At 43.0% G+C, this 17,618-nt stretch overlaps 1 protein-coding gene across 9 annotated transcripts in view; it reads left to right on the forward strand.

The window, feature by feature from the left end:
- EIF4ENIF1 (eukaryotic translation initiation factor 4E nuclear import factor 1) overlaps positions 1-16,912 on the forward strand; it is a 60,112-nt gene extending 43,200 nt beyond the window's left edge. For 2 of the 9 annotated variants that reach the window (XM_053586886.1, XM_053586885.1), the window contains exons 9-19: positions 119-298; positions 1,643-1,875; positions 5,475-5,546; positions 6,001-6,181; positions 7,065-7,144; positions 7,761-7,900; positions 12,165-12,249; positions 13,686-13,818; positions 14,977-15,321; positions 15,458-15,622; positions 16,161-16,912. In XM_053586886.1, the coding sequence (XP_053442861.1) occupies positions 119-298; positions 1,643-1,875; positions 5,475-5,546; positions 6,001-6,181; positions 7,065-7,144; positions 7,761-7,900; positions 12,165-12,249; positions 13,686-13,818; positions 14,977-15,321; positions 15,458-15,622; positions 16,161-16,402 (1,856 nt within the window). In that variant the 3' untranslated portion in view covers positions 16,403-16,912. Of the gene's footprint in view, positions 1-118; positions 299-1,642; positions 1,876-5,474; positions 5,547-6,000; positions 6,182-7,061; positions 7,145-7,757; positions 7,901-12,164; positions 12,250-13,685; positions 13,819-14,976; positions 15,322-15,457; positions 15,623-16,160 lie in introns of those variants that run through there. The other 7 variants (XM_053586884.1, XM_053586881.1, XM_053586883.1 and 4 more) reach the window with 6 other exon arrangements.
- The last annotated feature ends 706 nt before the right edge of the window (positions 16,913-17,618 follow it).

A 17,618-nucleotide genomic window follows, 5' to 3' on the forward strand; every position in this document is an offset into this window, starting at 1 on the left:
ATTAGAGCCAAAATGTCTCTGGACAATGAAAAGCCATCAATTTATGTCCTTTTAATAGTGTTAAGTTTTTGTGTTTTATTGGTACCAATTAATTGTGAATGCTTGTTTGCAATATCAGGTCTGGAGCAAGCCATCCTCTCTCCTGGACAGAACTCGGGGAATTATTTTGCTCCTATACCATTGGAAGACCACGCCGAAAATAAAGTGGATATTTTAGAAATGCTTCAGAAAGCCAAAGTGGATTTAAAACCTCTTCTTTCCAGCCTTTCTGCAAATAAAGAAAAACTTAAAGAGAGCTGTAAGTGTTTATGAGAATCTGCTTTAGATACCTGAAAGGGGTTGGATGCTCATTCTGTCACCCTGGCAGAGTGCAGTGACTAGAGTCTGTGATTCTGGCTCACAGCAACCTCAAACTCCTGGGCTCAAATGATCCTCCTGCTTCAGCTTCCTGAGCCCCTGGGAATAGAGGCTCGTGCCACCACACCCAGCTGAGTTTTAAAATGTTTCATAGAGATGGGAGTCTTGTTCTTACTCAAATTCCTGAGCTCAAGTGATCCTCTTGCCTTAACCTCCCAGAGTGCTGGGATTACAGGCCTGACCCACCATGCCTGGCCTGGGTGCTCATTCTTCAGGCAGTTGATTCTGACAGACTTTTTTCTCCAAATCAAATATATTGTGGATTTCGTTTTTAATTTTCTTTAAAAAAAAAAAAAAACTTATCAAATAGTATCTCCTTTTTCAGAATCTGATAGTCAATGGATCATGGGCCCTGTGATAAGACTTTTTCTCCATATTCTTACCTAAAGCCTGGTTTTAACATTCCAGTGAATGTTTTAGTTCTTTGGAGAATAACTTGCCGGTTCCTCACTACTTTGCTCTGATCTACCGTATTCTTTCTTAGGCTATAAGGCTCAACATAAAAAACTTAGTGATATAATATCTACGGTGCAAATATGGATATTACTTTTTCTTTTTTTTTTTTTTTTTTTTTGAGACAGTCTCACTGTGGCATCACAGCTCACAGCAACCTCAAAGTCTTGGTCTCAAGCCATCCTCTTGCTGCAGCCTCCCAAGTAGCTAAGACTACTTGCTTTAATACTTAGTACCTCATGGTTATGGTTTCCCATTTTCTGGCATCTGAATATTTTACACTTAGTTTATGCTGTCTTTTTCTAAGTTCATAATTATAGCTTATTTATGAACTATAAAAAACAGTGATTTTTTAGTGTCTGTAGTTTCTCTATTTGGTGTTAGCATTTTCTTGCAGACTCACTTCAATTACGAAATAAGTTATTATAATTTTTTTTTTTTTGGTAGAGACAGAGTCTCACTTTATGGCCCTCGGTAGCCTCACACAGCTCACAGCAACCTCCAACTCCTGGGCTTAAGCTATTCTCTTGCCTCAGCCTCCTGAGTAGCTGGGACTATAGGTGTCCGCCACAACGCCCGGCTATTTTTTGGTTGCAATTTGGCCGGGGCCAGGTTTGAACCCGCCACCCTTGGTATATGGGGCCGGCGCCTTACCGACTGAGCCACAGGCGCCGCCCTAAGTTATTATAATCTTAACCATTGTGGTAGCCAAAGAGAATTTCTACCAGATACCCCTTTGCTTGATTTAACCTGGGCTTTCTCACCTTTTCAGCACATTCAGGGGTTGTACTGTCAGTGGAAGAGGTAGAAGCAGGACTCAAGGGTTTGAAGGTGGATCAGCAAGTGAAAAATTCAACTCCCTTCATGGCAGAACATCTAGAAGAGACCCTGAGTGCTGTAACCAGCAGTCGACAACTCAAGAAGGATGGAGACATGACTGCTTTCAACAAGCTAGTGAGCACCATGAAGGCAAGTGGGACTTTGCCTTCTCAGCCCAAAATCGGCGTAAGTATTTCACACAACCCCCAGCCTTTTCTCGTTTTCCCTTTCTATTCTACTTCCAACCACAATAAATGTATTTTTAAAAAGGCATTCTGAGTAAATTGGAGATTTTTTTATAGCATTTGGTCTATGATGATTTTGTGCGTTCCTAAATTATCAATATGCTGTTTGTCACTAGAACAGTCTGTGGTTAATATATGCATTGCTGGCGGCAGTACAAAAATTGAAAAATTTAACCATATGTAATACCTATATAACTTTCTTAAGTTAGTGGTAAAAGAGGTATAAAACTGTCTTTTTGGAAGAACTCTAGAGATAAAGTTTTCTGGTTAGTCAGCTCCTTAAGTTTATATACTTTACCATGTTTTTATAGTAAAATCTTTATTTTCATACCTTCTGATTACGTCTTTATTAGATAGTCACACAAATCATTTGTAAATATCTACAATGGATTTCTCAAGATAATTGCATCTATCAATTTATAATGAAAAAGGCTGTGGCTCCAAATTCTTGAAATTTCTACACATGAAATTAGATTACAAGGTGACTAACTGCATGTCAGTAAATTCAGTAATGTAGCATGTACTCATCTTTGTTGTAGCAATTTTTACAGAGTAGTTCTCAGCCATGGCCTATTGCTCTGTGTTGATAGAGATGGGATAGCAAGGTAGATCTGAATAATAAAAACAATTATTGTAGGTGCTAAGTTATAGCAAATTTACCACATTGGATTTGCCTCTTCTTTTTTTTATCTCTCCTGACCACTGTCTGGGAAGTACAAATTAACCAGTGTCCAAACAACTGTTCAATTCATTATGCCTTATACCAAAGGAAAGCAACTGAGTTTTTTTTTTTTTTTTCTTTTTTGAGAGACAGAGTCTCACTGTATCGCCCTCAGTAGAGTCTATGGCATCACAGCTCACAGCAACTTCCAACTCCTGGGCTTAGGCGATTCTCTTGCCTCGGCCTCCCGAGTAGCTGGGACTACAGGCACCCGCCACAATGCCCGGCTATTTTTTTTTTTTTTTTTTCCAGTTTCTGGCCAGGGCTGGGTTTGAACCCACCACCTCCGGCGTATGGGGCCAGTGCCCTACTCCTTCGAGTCACAGGCACTGCCCTCGGCTATTTTTTTGTTGTTGCAGTTTGGCCGGGGCTGGGTTTGAACGTGCCATCCTCAGTATATGGGGCTGGTGCCCTACCCACTGAGCCACAGGCACTGTCCATGGGTCTAATCTTATAATTAGCTTCTTTCTTTTAATGTGAGTGACTAAAAAATGAAGACAAGGAAATTCAGCAGTTTACTTGATGTTTTCCAACATTTTGTTTCATCTATGATACTAGGATTTGATGTTAACACAACTGAATTGTAAGGGTAATTGGTTTGATGTTGGGGTTTTGGCACTCTAAATTATATTTGGTTTCATCAGAGAATGAGCTTCCAACACCTGCTAAAGGGATAGATGACATAATTCAAGAGGCTAGGCAAAGACTTTCAGACCTAGGAAAGAAAGCAATAAGGAAAGTAATGGAATAAGCATACCAGGTTATCCCCCCCCAATTGCCCTATTTGCATGTTGTTGTTAGTCATGATCTGCTTTGTAAATTAGTGTCTTTAATTACTGCTATTTGTGTTATGTATACTATTTCTGATCTGCCTCTATCTATTTAGTTTTAGTCATATTGGTACAGCCACAAAACAAGACATGTTAGTTCAATCTAAACTCCATTTTAAATTGAATTACAGTCTTTTTTCTCCAAATATAGTAAGTTATGTAGCATAAATTACCTATTTTTGTTAGATGGAAGTAAATGATTCTTGAGATTGCTTATTAAAATCATCTACATTTAGTTCCAAGTCCAAACCCAACACTTTAGTGTCCTTGAGCTATTTGTCATGCTTAAGGACGCTGCTGGGGACTTTGACAGCTCCATCTAGTGTGAGGGAAACTATACAAGAGAGGGGTGGAATGCAAGTTGGATGTACAAAATGTAACTGCTGGCTGAGCACATTGCTGTAATCCTAGCTACTGGGGAGGCTAGAGCCAGGATAGCTCGAGCCTAGCTAGATATTCAAGGCCAAGCCTGGGCAATACAGCAAGTACTTTTCTCCCAAAGGGCTTAAGGGGCAGCAGTGGCTCACGCCTGTAATCCTGGCACTCTGAGAGGCCAAACTGGGAGGATTGCTTGATTTCAGGAGTTTGAGACTATCCTGAGCCATCTCCATTAAAAATAGAAAAATTATGCACCTGTAGTCACAGCTACTTGGGAGGCTGATGCAGGAGGATCACTTGAACCCAGAAGTTTGAGGATGCTATGATGATGCCACAGTACTCTAACCTGGGCAACAGAGTGAAACTGTCTCAAAAAAAAAAAAAAAAAATTACATACACACACATAGGGTGGCTATAAAATTCGTATGCAATTTACATGTTAAAACTATTTTAAATTGCATACAAACTTGTCCAGCCTGTATATATATGTATAACCACTACTGTATTAAAACAGCAAAAAGTGGAGAGTTTGAATTTTGCCTTGTACATAAGACTCATTTTGGAATGGTTTGTTTAAAAGTAAAGTTTAAATATCCTAAAATCTGAAACTCTAAAATCTAACAATTCTGGCCGAACTTGCATGTTGTTTCCTAGGTTTTGAAAACTATGTGGTTGACAGATCTTGTTAAAGATAATGGGTAGTGACTAGGCATGGTGGCTTATGCCTGTAATCCTAGCATCTTGGGAGGCTTAGGTGGGAGAATCACTTGAGACCAGGAGCCTGAAAACCTATCTCTTAAAAAAAAAAAAGTTTAGCCAGGCATGGTGGCATGCATCTCATAGTCTCAGCTACTCAGGAGGCTGAGGCAGGAGGATCACTTGAGCCCAGCCAGGAGTTTGAGGTTTCAGTGAGCCACTGCACTCTACCTGGGGTGACACAGCAAGACCCTGCCTGTCTCAAAAAAAAAAAGTAGCAAAGGTTGTGTCAAAAATTGAAATCCAGGGCAATGCCTGTGGCTCAGTCGGTAGGGCGCCAGCCCTATATACTGAGGGTGGCGGGTTCAAACCTGGCCCCGGCCAGCTAAAAAACAGCAACAAAAAAAAAAAAAACCAGGCATTGTGGCGGGCGCCTGTAGTCCTAGCTACTTGGGAGGCTGAGGCAAGAGAATCACTTAAGCCCAGGAGTTGGAGGTTGCTGAGAACTGTGATGTCATGGCACTCTACCGAGGGTGACAAAGTGAGACTGTCTCCAAAAAAAAAAAATTGAAATCTTATAAATCCTTGATTTATGTGGCTTCTTACTAAATAAGTGCTCCTGTTTTTTACTTCCTTTGGCCACAGTGTTAAGAACAAGGAAATAGGCTTGAGTTAGCACATAGGTTCTAAGTGGACTTTGTACATACATGTAATGTACTCTCCAATCCCAGACCTTTTAGGGCCTGTGTGATGTGAGTAGAACAAGTTGGTCTAAGTTTTCTGTCACTTGAACATCTTTTTGCTGTTAAGTGTAACTCCTTGAAGTAGAATGGTTTTGCTTCTTGTGTTCCCCGGTTAATCTGTAAATTAAGTGTATTAAGAAGGTTAAAGCCAGTTTTTCTTTGACTTTTTTAGCGAAATCTTGAAAGCCATTTGATGTCCCCTGCTGAGATTCCAGGGCAGCCTGTCCCGAAGAACATCCTGCAGGTACTTCCCCACCTTATACTGCAGCCTTGGTATAAGGCTGGTATAACAGTAGTCCTCTGAACTGGTTTTGTGTAGTGGTCCGTCTTGGGCCTTAGAGAATGATCCATGTTCCCTTGCAGTCAGGGATGTGAAGACTGCTGCCTGGTGTGATTCTGTGTTGCTATTAATTTCAACAGATGGGAGAGGGGGTGGCTAAAAAAGTTAACAAAGTAAGCTTGATGGTTTGTAGTTTCTGTGAAACTAAGTATATTACCTGTATTCAGTCGCACTAACATAAAGCAAATGTTGCTAGCTGAACATTCAGAGAAACTTGTTGCATATACACCCTCAAGTCCCCCAGTGGAGCATGTGAGATTTCATCATGTGGCTTCAAAAAGTTAACCCATAATCCATAGCCTCTAACTATAAAGAACAACTAAATGTGTTCACAGGGATTTGGCTTTTCTGCCTTTAGGAACTTCTGGGTCAACCAGTTCAGAGACCTACTTCTTCTAATCTTCTGAGTGGCCTTATGGGGAGCTTAGAGCCTACATCTTTACTGGGCCAAAGAGCACCCTCTCCTCCCTTGTCACAGGTGTTTCAAACTCGAGCAGCCTCAGCAGACTACCTTCGCCCAAGAATACCATCACCAATTGGTAAATACCCTTAAGCATAGATGTCTGTCCTTCCCAACCCCACCCTCTATGTAGGTTACACTTTCTCCCCTGCAACCAGCAGTCTTTCATGGGCATCCTTAAGGAGTTTAAAAAGAAATATGTGAATGTATTGTACTTTCTGGGCGTGGGGGTAACAAATTTGGAAGATAATTTAGCTGTCCTAGGTAATTAGGTTCATGTTTATGTATTTTTTCTTGAAATTAATGTAAACTGGATCCAGCTGTTCTTTATTTTGGGCATTCAATCCAAACATTGGCTTAAATTGTTCCTTGATAATACAGTAGAAATCAGCAAGCTTTTGAATTTGGTAAGACAATCAGCTGTGAACTCTTGCAACTGAAAAACTTCCAGAAAGCCATTTTCGCAGTGTGTTTGCACAGAATATCATAATGTTTCTGTCATCCTGGACCACTTTAGGATGCTGGCCTCTCTGGCTCTTGCCACTAACACCTTGAAAAGACAGTTTTTGAAATTTTCTATCTGCAATCAGGGAGACAGAGTGGAAAGACTGTGAACCTCAGCACAGGTCTCTGCTTTTGTACCAGTTAGCTTAGTGATAATGGGCCAAATTGCTGGCTAGAAAAGCTTTTCTCTCCCAGATAGAGGTCTTGGCTTTAAAAGAGACAGAGCTGACAGCTTAGTGGGAAAGATGAATAAACCAGGCAATTCGGGCCATTAAGGTTGAGGTCTACACATAACCCACTGTGGGGAATACAGAGGGAGAGGGACATCTGTCAGCCCAGAGTTAGTGTTTCCCAGAAGAGAATGGTGTTCAGCAAGGAGCAGCACATATCAGTGATAAAGCCTCCCTCATGCACGTGTACTATCTTGACAGTCACTGATATTGTAACTTCCCCAGCAGGTTTTACACCAGGACCACAGCAGCTACTTGGAGACCCATTCCAAGGCATGCGCAAGCCCATGAGCCCTGTCACAGCCCAGGTCAGGCTGAGTTCTTTCTAAAACTGAATCTGTTCCTTGCTTTTCACCTTATTGTTACTTATGGGGTACAGAAACAAATTGCTGCGTTTTTTAGATACAGTTTTGAGGTTTGGCGCCTGTAGCTCAGCAGCTAGGGCACCAGCCACGTACACCAGAGCTGGCAGGTTCAAATCCAGCCCTGGCCCACCAAACAACAATGACAACTACAACCAAAAAAAAGCTGGGCATTGTGGCGGGCGCCTGTAGTACCAGCTACTAAGGAGGCTGAGGCAAGAGAATCACTTAAGCCCAAGAGTTGGAGGTTGCTGTGAGCTGTGATGCCATGGCACTCTACCCAGGGCAACAGCTTGAGACTCTGTCTCAAAGAAAATAAATAAATGAAATAGTTTTGACCTATAATGCAAGGTCAGTAAAGATGAGAAAATTGCTAAATACAGTACTCCTTAAATAGTTAAAATCTTATTCACTGAATAACAGCACAGTTGTCTGATTTGCAGTATCTAATTTTTCTCACCTGCCACTTACATGTACCTTTCTAAGATTTAAGAGATACTTTGTAGGAAGTGTACTATCTTCATTCTTCCACTCACACTCCCTTGCCACTTCTGTTCAGCAGATGAGCCAGCTAGAGTTACAACAGGCAGCTTTGGAAGGGCTGGCCTTGCCCCATGACCTTGCTGTACAGGCCACAAACTTCTACCAACCTGCTTTTGGCAAACCACAGATGGATAGAACCAGAGATGGATTCAGAAACAGGTAAATTATTAATCTTTCCCATGTGGGAATTTGCAAACGTAGTTTTCCAGAAATTAACAAATTAGTTATCTGTAGTATAATTCTGTAGTACATGATGTAGAATATATGGTAGAAATTCTGTCCCACTCCATGGGTTTTTTGTGTGTGTGTGTTTTTAATTTCAGGTTAATGTTAGCACCAATGAGGTTACAATGTTTGCAGTTGTTAGGTAGAGTCCCTCTTGTAGTTGTGTCCTGCACCCAAGAGGTGAGCCGTCCACCTTTACATTGTGCCCACTAAGTGGGAGCACACCCATCCCCTGCCCTTCCCTCTCCTCCCTCTCTTCCTCTTCTCTTGTTCTCCCTCCCCCATCTTGAATTGAATTGCGCACTCCAAATATTTTTGAGAAAATAATGATTAGATTTGACTGCAGACCATAGGGTTTTTCATCCTATGTGATTTTATTTTATATTCTTGATTTACAAGTTACTGTTTTTGGTTTCAGTTTGCTAGTCAAGTGGAAAGGATGCTGCCTGCCTAATTTACCTCAAGATTGTTATGAGTAAATGTATTTTAAATTTTTGTTCCAACCAGTTAAAGGACTCGTTTTTAGAAATATAACTAGCATAAAATAGCGTAGCTTCTTATTCCTTCCCCCACAGATTCCATGTTATCAGATTGTTCCTTGATTCAGGTTTATTACATCAGAGGTTTGTTGGTCAGAGCTGTTGACAAAAGGATTACTGATTTTTCTCTTTTCTTACTAGCTGAGACAAGTAGCAAAAAGAAAAGACTCGTGAGTTTGCAATAAAAGGAAAAGGTGTAGCACTATTCTTTTTTATAGCAAAAAAAGTCTCTGCACCTGTGGCTCAAGCAGCTAAGGTGCCAGCCACATACACCTGAGCTGCCGGGTTTGAATCCAGCCCGGGCCCACCAAACAACAATAAGGGCTGCAACGAAAAAACAGCCAGGTGTTGTGGAGGGCGCCTGTAGTCTCAGTTACTTGGGAGGCGGAGGCAAGAGAATCGCTTGAGCCCCAGGAGTTGGAGGTTGCTGTGAGCTGTGATGCCACGGCACTCTACCCAAGGTGACAGCTTGAGGCTCTGTCTCAAAAAAAAAAAAAAAAAGTTACCTCTATCCAGTCTTTAAAAGTAGTCTGCTTTGGCTCTGCGCCTGTAGCACAGTGGTTATGGCGCCAGCCACATATAGCGAGGCTGGCGGATTTGAACCTAGCCTGGGCCAGCTAAACAACGATGACAACTGCAACAAAAAATAGCTGGGCATTGTGGTCGGTGCCTGTAGTCCCAGCTACTTGGGAGGCTGAGGTAAGAGAATCACTTAAGCCCAAGAGTTGGAGGTTGCTGTGAGCTGTGACACCATGGCACTCTACCGAGGATGACACAGTGATACTCTGTCCTCTCCCACCTCCCAAAAAAAGTAGTTTGCCTTAACTTCTTTGGTTTCATCACTAAAATGTACATCTCTGAACACTATAGTCTTCCCCATACAATATTTGGCTGTGCACAGTGCCAAAAATAGAAAAATTAAGCCAGGTGTGGTGGCTTACACCTGTAATCCTACTGCTCTGGGAGCCTGAGGTGGGTGGATTGCTTCAGCTCAGACCAGCTTGAGCAAGAATGAGATCCTAGGGCGGCGCCTGTGGCTCAGTGAGCAGGGCGCCGGCCCCATATACCGAGGGTGGCCGGTTCAAACCCGGCCCCGGCCAAACTGCAACAAAAAAATAGCCGGGCGTTGTGGCAGGTGCCTGTAGTCCCAGCTACTTGGGAGGCTGAGGCAGGAGAATCGCCTAAGCCCAGGAGTTGGAGGTTGCTGTGAGCTGTGTGATGCCACGGCTCTCTACCGAGGGCAAAAAAGTGAAACTCTGTCTCTACAAAAAAAAAAAAAAGAATGAGATCCTACCTCTAATAAAATAGAAAAACTAGCCAGGTGTTGTGGGGGGCACCTGTAGTCCCAGCTACTTGGGAGGCTGAGGCAGGAGGATTGCTTGAGCCCAGGAGCTTGAACCAGCTTGGGCAACATGGGGAGACCTTGTCTTTTTAAAAAAGAAAAACTTTCACAAAGATGTTGAGACTAGGAAGTTCTTGCATAAGTGTGCATCCTATCTTAGCCCAAACACAGTTCAGGACTGGTCTTCTGAGTCCCCCACACCTGCTTTTTCTCTGTAGTGTGATGTAGTTACCTAGTATTCACTCACGTGATTTGTGACTTTCAAAGCACTTTTATTTTATTTTATTTTAGAGACAGATTCTCACTTTATCGCCCTCGGTAGAGTGCTGTGGCGTCACAGCTCACAGCAACCTCCAACTCCTGGGCTTAAGCAATTCTCTTGCCTCAGCCTCCCGAATAGCTGGGACTACAGGCACCCGCCACAATGCCCGGCTATTTTTTTGTTGCATTTTGGCCGGGGCCAGCTTTGAATCTGCCACCCTTGGTATATGGGGCCGGCACCCTACCCACTGAGCCACAGGCACTGCCCCTCAAAGCACTTTTTTTTTTTTTTTTTTTTTTTTTGGTAGAGACAAAGTCTCACTTTATGGCCCTCAGTAGAGTGCCGTGGCCTCACACAGCTCACAGCAACCTCCAACTCCTGGGCTTAGGCGATTCTCCTGCCTCAGCTTCCCGAGTAGCTGGGACTACAGGCGCCCACCACAACACCCAGCTATTTTTTGGTTGCAGTTCAGCCGGGGCCGGGTTTGAACCCGCCACCCTTGGTATATGGGGCCGGCGCCTTACTGACTGAGCCACAGGCGCCGCCCTCAAAGCACTTTTAATATCCCAAATTGTATTCAATTTTGTCATTAGCCCTGTGAGGTAGATTTTGGAGGTAGAGGTGGTAAGTAAGTGCCTCTTACAGATACTTAGGTTTTTAAAATGTGACTTACTCAAAACTAGTAAGCAAACTCATTCAGTACAGCCTTCATGTTTTAGATCAAATAATCACCTCAAACACCCTGTGTACAGCTGTCTGACATGCCTTTCACCTGACCTCGGTTTTTCTTACTGTACTTACCACCTTCTAGCATACTGTTTTTGTCACCCTGCCTATAGCAACCCCTCTCCACAAGAATGTAACTTCCATGAAGCCAGAGATTTTGTCTTTTGATCACTGATAAATCCCTAGAACAGTGTCTAGCGCATAGTAGGTGCTCAGATGTGTTTACCAAAAGGATTAAATGATAGGTCATGTGGAACCTTCAGGTTTGGAGTTCACCTACAGTCACTCTGAACACCACTGATCTGCCTGCCTACATTGTCATGCTCAGTGTCCCAGTGTGGCAGCAGCAGGGTACTAACTTGTAATAAGTCATGGATTTAGGCTTCTTGTCTACCTGTGATTGAGAGAACCTCCAGAATTATTGACTATACTTGGCCTTTGACCTTTGTGGTACAAAGTTTAACATGGCTGAAGCTTTAATAGCCAGCAAGCTTGCATAATTCTTTCTCCTCTCGACTTGTTAATATTCACCTCAACATCAGCTGACTCCCATTTTCTTCCAAGTTAAGGAAGCATGAGTAGAATAGCTAGGGAGAGGTGGGAAGTCTGTTCTTTTTATTTGGGAGGCCCTGAGATTTGTGTGCACACCAGGTTTGGTGGAGAATGTTGTATATAACTGGGTCTTAAAGTAGCTGGAACTCTTGATTCCGTGTGATTTTAGAACCAGTGTCTCAGCATCAGTTCTATGCCATGTACTATTATTGAGTGCTTCTCTGTGCCCTCTGGTGCACAGCCAGCACCAGGGATAAAGACCCTCCCTAGCCTACCTCACTTGTGGTCTACAAATAAACCATATACCCACCCTGGGTAACCCTACTATTCCCAAGGTTTTCCCAAGTCCCCTGTACCTATTTCCTCTACCTGAACCATTCTCCATCTTTAGCTTTTTGGTGCTCACACTCATTTTAATGCAGCTTCTTCCCCAAGGAATTTCCCCAGTCCCTGAAGTACCTTGGCATTCCTTCTTCCCCTCGATTTTCCCATTGTGTCTGATTGATACCTAATACTTACATGCTTTGGTTTGCCCTAGTTTATTGTCTCCCACAGAACCAAAGACTCTTGCAAGTCCAGGGCCATGTTTTGTTATGTTTTCGTCTTCCCTTGGTACTACCGTGTACTTTTGTGTATCTTCGACACTAAGTACTTGGGAAACTGAATTAGATAAGGGAAAGGGATGTTAAATTCCTAGCTAGTCTTGAGTATTATATGGTTTTAGCACTTGGTATTTGAACACATTGGGGCTCACACTGATAACTGGTTTGTTCATAGGCAACAGCGAGTGACCAAGTCACCAGCACCTGTGCACCGAGGGAATTCCTCTTCCCCTGCCCCCGCTGCCTCCATCACAAGCATGGTCAGTGACCTTTAATGACTGTGAATGACTTAAAGGCTTCTCCCTGTTTGGTTGTGCCTATGTTTTTAGCCTGTGTGCCCCTAAATGAGTGCTTTCCACAGGAAGAACTGATCTAGTGATCTTTCATCACTAGATCTTTCATACTTAACCTATTTATTAGATCTTCCTCTTTGACGTCACAGTCTAACACTTGACATCAGTGAAGCCCCTCAATTGGAGAAAGTGTGTCCCAGCAGATAAACAAACATGGGCCAGGACACACAAGGTGATACAGCACATTCAAACAGCTGGTCTGGGAAGGTAGGAAGACAAGAGTGAGATGGGAGGTGACAGGTCAGATCACAGGGAGCTCGGTGAAACATGCAGGGAGTTCATTTGCTGATTCAGGTCTCAGTGATGTGAACTAAGACTGCAACAGAAGGGTTTACTTATGCAGTGACACGGCTAGTTTTACGACTGAATAGCATTACTTTAAAAATGTTTTATTCCCAGCTCGGCGCCCATAGCACAGTGGTTGCAGTGCCAGCCACATGCACTGAGGATGGCGGGTTTGAACTGTGCCCAGGCCAGCTAAACAATGACAACAACAACAAAAAATAGCGGGGCGTTGTGTCAGGCGCCTGTAGTGTCAGCTACTTGGCAAGAGAATCGCTTAAGCCCAAGATGCTGTGAGCTGTGACGCCCCAACACTCTACCAAGGGCAACATAGTGAGACTGTCTCCAAAAAAAAAAAAAATGGTCCCCACAAACCTTTACCATTTAGTCAAAGCTTATAAATTGGGAGGTGGGGGGTTGCTCTGTGCTTCAGGACCCTACCTGAATCTTTGTACCAGTTACCTTGAAGATAAGGTCTGGAAGGAGCTTTTCAGTTCATAAGCCATGATGTCTCCTGCCATCAAGGATATGGGGTTGTCTAATGAGAAAATACACATGCATAGTAAAATCAAAGTAGAAAGACAGTGAAGAGATGGGAACAAATGATTCCAAGCATTGAATCTTAATGGCTGAGGAAATTATTAAGATAATTAATTGGGTCTTTTCTGGTAGGCAAGTTAAGAAAGGAAATATTTAGGTTCTGAGGTTGTCTCTGAAATGTCCTTTCCCAGAAGAAAGGGCTGTTACTCTAGAGTATATTTCTGACCATGGTTTTCCCTTCTTCCCAGCCTAATGTTGGGCTGGGTAAATGTGTGAAGCAGAAGCTATGTTGGCAGGTCCCCCATCTTCAGAATTGTGTAGCAAGGGATGATGCACTTGGGACACCATTTGCCCCATTTTTTTTCTTCCAACAGCTACAGATGACACCACAGGATTTGGACTTGGCTACCATATAGGCAGTATGGGGACTATTCACCTTATTGAGTAGCTTGGCCAGTTAATCCTGGCTTCATGTTAAGGAAAGGCACTTAGAGGCTAATGCCAATTGTTTTTCTCTGCAGCTTTCTCCTTCTTTTACCCCTACCTCAGTGATTCGTAAGATGTACGAGAGCAAAGAGAAAAGCAAGGAGGAGCCAGTATCTGGAAAAGCAGCTCTTGGTGATAGTAAAGAGGATACTCAAAAGGCCAGTGAAGGTACTGCAGAGCTGTTGAGGGTATTGTTCAAGAAAAGTATGTGACAGAGAGAACACGGCTTGAGTGCTGCCAGCCTGACCTTGATTCTCTACAAAGCCCTGGGCAACACCCCTGGCTTCTCTGGACTGCAATTCTAAAGAGCATCGGGGCAGCTCACAGTCACTTAGCTGTTCAAAATTCTAACCAATCTAAGAATGCTAGTATCATACAGGAAGAAAAAGCTATAGTTTATGATACTTATTAAAGTTTCAAAGTTGAATAATTAGTGCATTTGTCCAGTTTTACACTTCTGAAAGATTCTCTCCTATCCACAGAGACTTAAGTGTCAAATACAGAAAACACGTGAGAAGCTTTTAGGAGTTACACAGTAGGGTTTGTGAAGGACATGGTGACGAATAGATTCTAAAACAGGATTAGATAAGACAGGTATTGAGTATTGATCAGAGAGCTTTTTACCTGTGTTTAAGAAAGCTGGGGGGGGGGGGGGAGGGTAGGGCAGGATGAATAAGAGACCTTTTGGAAAGTTCAGTCTTTGACCAGACTGTTGGCTATTTAAATTATCTGGGCTGGCAACAGTGGCTCAACACCTATAATCCTAGCACTCAGGGAGACCCAGGAAGGAGGGTAACTTGAACTCAGGAGTTCAGGACCAACTTGAGCAAGAGTGAGACCCCGTCTCTCCTAAAAATAGAAAAATCAGCTTGGTATAGTCGCACATGCCTGTAGTCCCAGCTGCTTGGGAGGATGAGGCAGGAAGATTGCTTGAGTGTGGGAGCTTGAGGTTCTAAGGACTATGATGACATCACTGCACTCTAAGGGAAACAGTGAGACTCTGTCTTTAAAAAAAAATTATGTTATAATGGATTTGCATAATTTTATAGTTTGATTTTTTTCCCCCTTAGGCTGAAAAGCATATTAATCCCAAATAGCTAAGTTAGGACTACTCCCCATACAGATGCAGGCCACAGCCATTTAGAGCAAAGCGCCAAACAATTCATCTTTTGGTCCTGTTTATAAAGCAAATGACTACCATGCTGTCTTCTAAACTTGTTAAAGAGATCAAATAAAATTGTGAGCTTAAGAAATGAGACTTGACCATTTGGAAGACAAAATGGGGAAAAGTTGGCCAAAATTTTCTTTGTGTCTGAATCCTTACAGAAAAACTCCTGTCATCCAGTTCTGTACCCAGTGTTGATCGAGATGCTTCTCCCACTACAAATCCCAAATTGTCAACATTACAGCGGTCTTCATGTTCCACCCCATTGTCCCAGACCAATCGTTACACCAAAGAACAAGATTACCGACCTAAGGCAACTGGGAGAAAAACACCCACCCTGGCGTCCCCAGTTCCAGGAACACCTTTTCTTCGCCCTGTCCACCAAGTCCCGCTTGTCCCCCACGTCCCTATCGTTCGGCCTGCTCACCAGCTTCACCCCGGGTTGGTGCAAAGGATGCTGGCCCAGGGAGTACATCCACAGCATCTTTCAAGTTTGCTTCAAGCTGGTAAGTTTATGGTCTGCATTCTTCATTCTTAATAAACTTCCAGATCAGCAACTGTACAGTCAAGCTTAAAAATTTCCAGGTAACATTGACTACTACTCAGGTTTATTATTATTATTATTATTGTTTTGCTCAACAGGTGTGCTTCCTCCTGGGATGGACCTGACCCATTTACAGGGACTATCTGGCCCAATCTTGGGTCAGCCCTTTTACCCTTTACCTGCTGCTAGTCACCCTCTCTTAAACCCTCGACCTGGGACACCACTGCATCTGGCAATGATGCAACAGCACCTACAGCGCTCAGGTAGGTTCAGGAATGGGCCAGGTGAGTTTGGAGTGAGTTTGAGTCATCTTGAAGCTTATAGGACTAGTTTCCATTGGAGATGAATTGACACTGATACTTCGTTCTTTGACTTATTCTAGCAAATTAGAGCAAGGGTCATGTAACCAGAGAACAGGATGAAGTAAACTGACCTTGAGCCAAGTATGCTCTGTTTCCTCTGTCTTTTGCCTATTAGGAGAGAAGGCTGAGAGTCCTAACAAAGGTTCAGCACAGGGCCTGCACAGGGTAGATGCCCTGTCATCAGCTCATCTTATTAATGCTGTGATGCATTACTTGCCATTGGAAGGTATAGTGGTCATGTCACCAGGGTGGATTTCCAGTATAGAGGCTTCTGAGTAAATAGTTTATCAAGGTAATTGTTTCTAGCATTCTGCAAGAAAGCTTTCTAAAAAAAGCCCTAGAATAAATCTTCTGGTAAAGATTCCTATTTGGAAATAGGGTTTGAATGAAGTAGGGCCTAGTAACATGCTGTGGATGATAACCCTTTCTATCTCCACAGTTCTGCATCCTCCAGGCTCTGGTTCCCAGGCAGCAGCTGTCAGTGTTCAGACGCCGCCTCAGAATGTGCCCAGCCGCTCAGGCCTGCCTCACATGCACTCCCAGCTAGAGCATCGCCCCAGCCAAAGGAGCAGCTCCCCTGTGGGCCTCGCCAAATGGTTTGGCTCAGATGTGCTACAGCAGCCCCTGCCATCCATGCCTGCCAAAGTCATCAGTGTGGATGAATTGGAATATCGACAGTGAGCAGGGCATGCAGGCTCACCTAAGCCTGGACCTGTGGTGGCAGGACTCTGCTTCCTTCTTATCTGTGTTGGTTTACGGGGTTTTACTTTGGAGCACTCTGTGCAAAGCACTCTGTTCAGGGGGCCCATGCACATGGTGTGGTCTGCATTATGATGGAAGGATCTTAACCAATCAAGTGGAGCCTTTATTGTCTGAATACAGGATGCAGTGTTGTCAGTCCTGGAAACAGTCTTTCTTTTTTTTGTAAGATATGTGAATGAAGTGTTGGTGTCCTCACTAAGGTGGCACCTAAGGGTTCTGAGGAAATAAATGTATAGACCCTTGTGTACAGATCTATGTATAAACAACTTTTGTATATACATATAGGATAGCTTTTTTGAACTTATACAGCTGTACATAAAAGTAGCTGGTATTAGTTAGGCCTGTGTTAACAGTTTGGATTTTTTTCACTTGTACATTTGGGACTTTTTTGTTGATTAAAGCTGCATATGTTAAGTGTGTGGATGAAGTGAAAGGCACTGTTGTCTATTTCTTCCCTGAATCCATTCCTCATTTCTAACCAGTGGAGCCTTGACATTCAGTATTCTCAAGGGAATTGATCTTTAGTTTTAAAAGTCATAGAATTTAAGTCTGTCTTGGTTTAGAAGGATAAAGCTATGGCTGCTTTTCCTGAGCTTTAAAGACACCAATAGATAAGTTTAGGCTGTAGGCTTATGGCTAATAGAAGGGTATTTATGGCTTAATTTCCAAGATTAAGCCCACCTGGTAAAAAGTTTGTTTATGGGCATCCTGTTTCTCTAGCTCAGAGTTCTGATTTAATACATTAAAGTCTAAATTCTCCATATAGAACTTCTTTCAAGATTCTGAGCCAAGCACAATGGCTCACACCTCTGTAATCCTGATCATTTGAGGCCAGGAGTTCGAGACCAGCCTAAGCAATATAGTTAGATCCCACATCTACAAATAATAGAAAAATTAGCCGGGTGTGGTATGCACCTGTACCCAGCTAACTCAGAAGGTTGAGGCAGGATGACTTGAGCCCAAGAGTTGGTTATAGTGAGCTATGATGACGCCACTGCACTCTAGCCCAAGCAACAAAGCAAGACCACCTATACTCAACTCCAAAAAAGACTAATGCCTGTGTTAACAGACTCTTTATGTTCTGTTTCTCATTCCTTAGTTCATAATTATTTTATTACACCTTAACTATACACAT

Source organism: Nycticebus coucang, chromosome 4 (assembly GCF_027406575.1).
Source record: "Nycticebus coucang isolate mNycCou1 chromosome 4, mNycCou1.pri, whole genome shotgun sequence".
NCBI classification, from domain to species: Eukaryota; Metazoa; Chordata; class Mammalia; order Primates; family Lorisidae; genus Nycticebus; species Nycticebus coucang.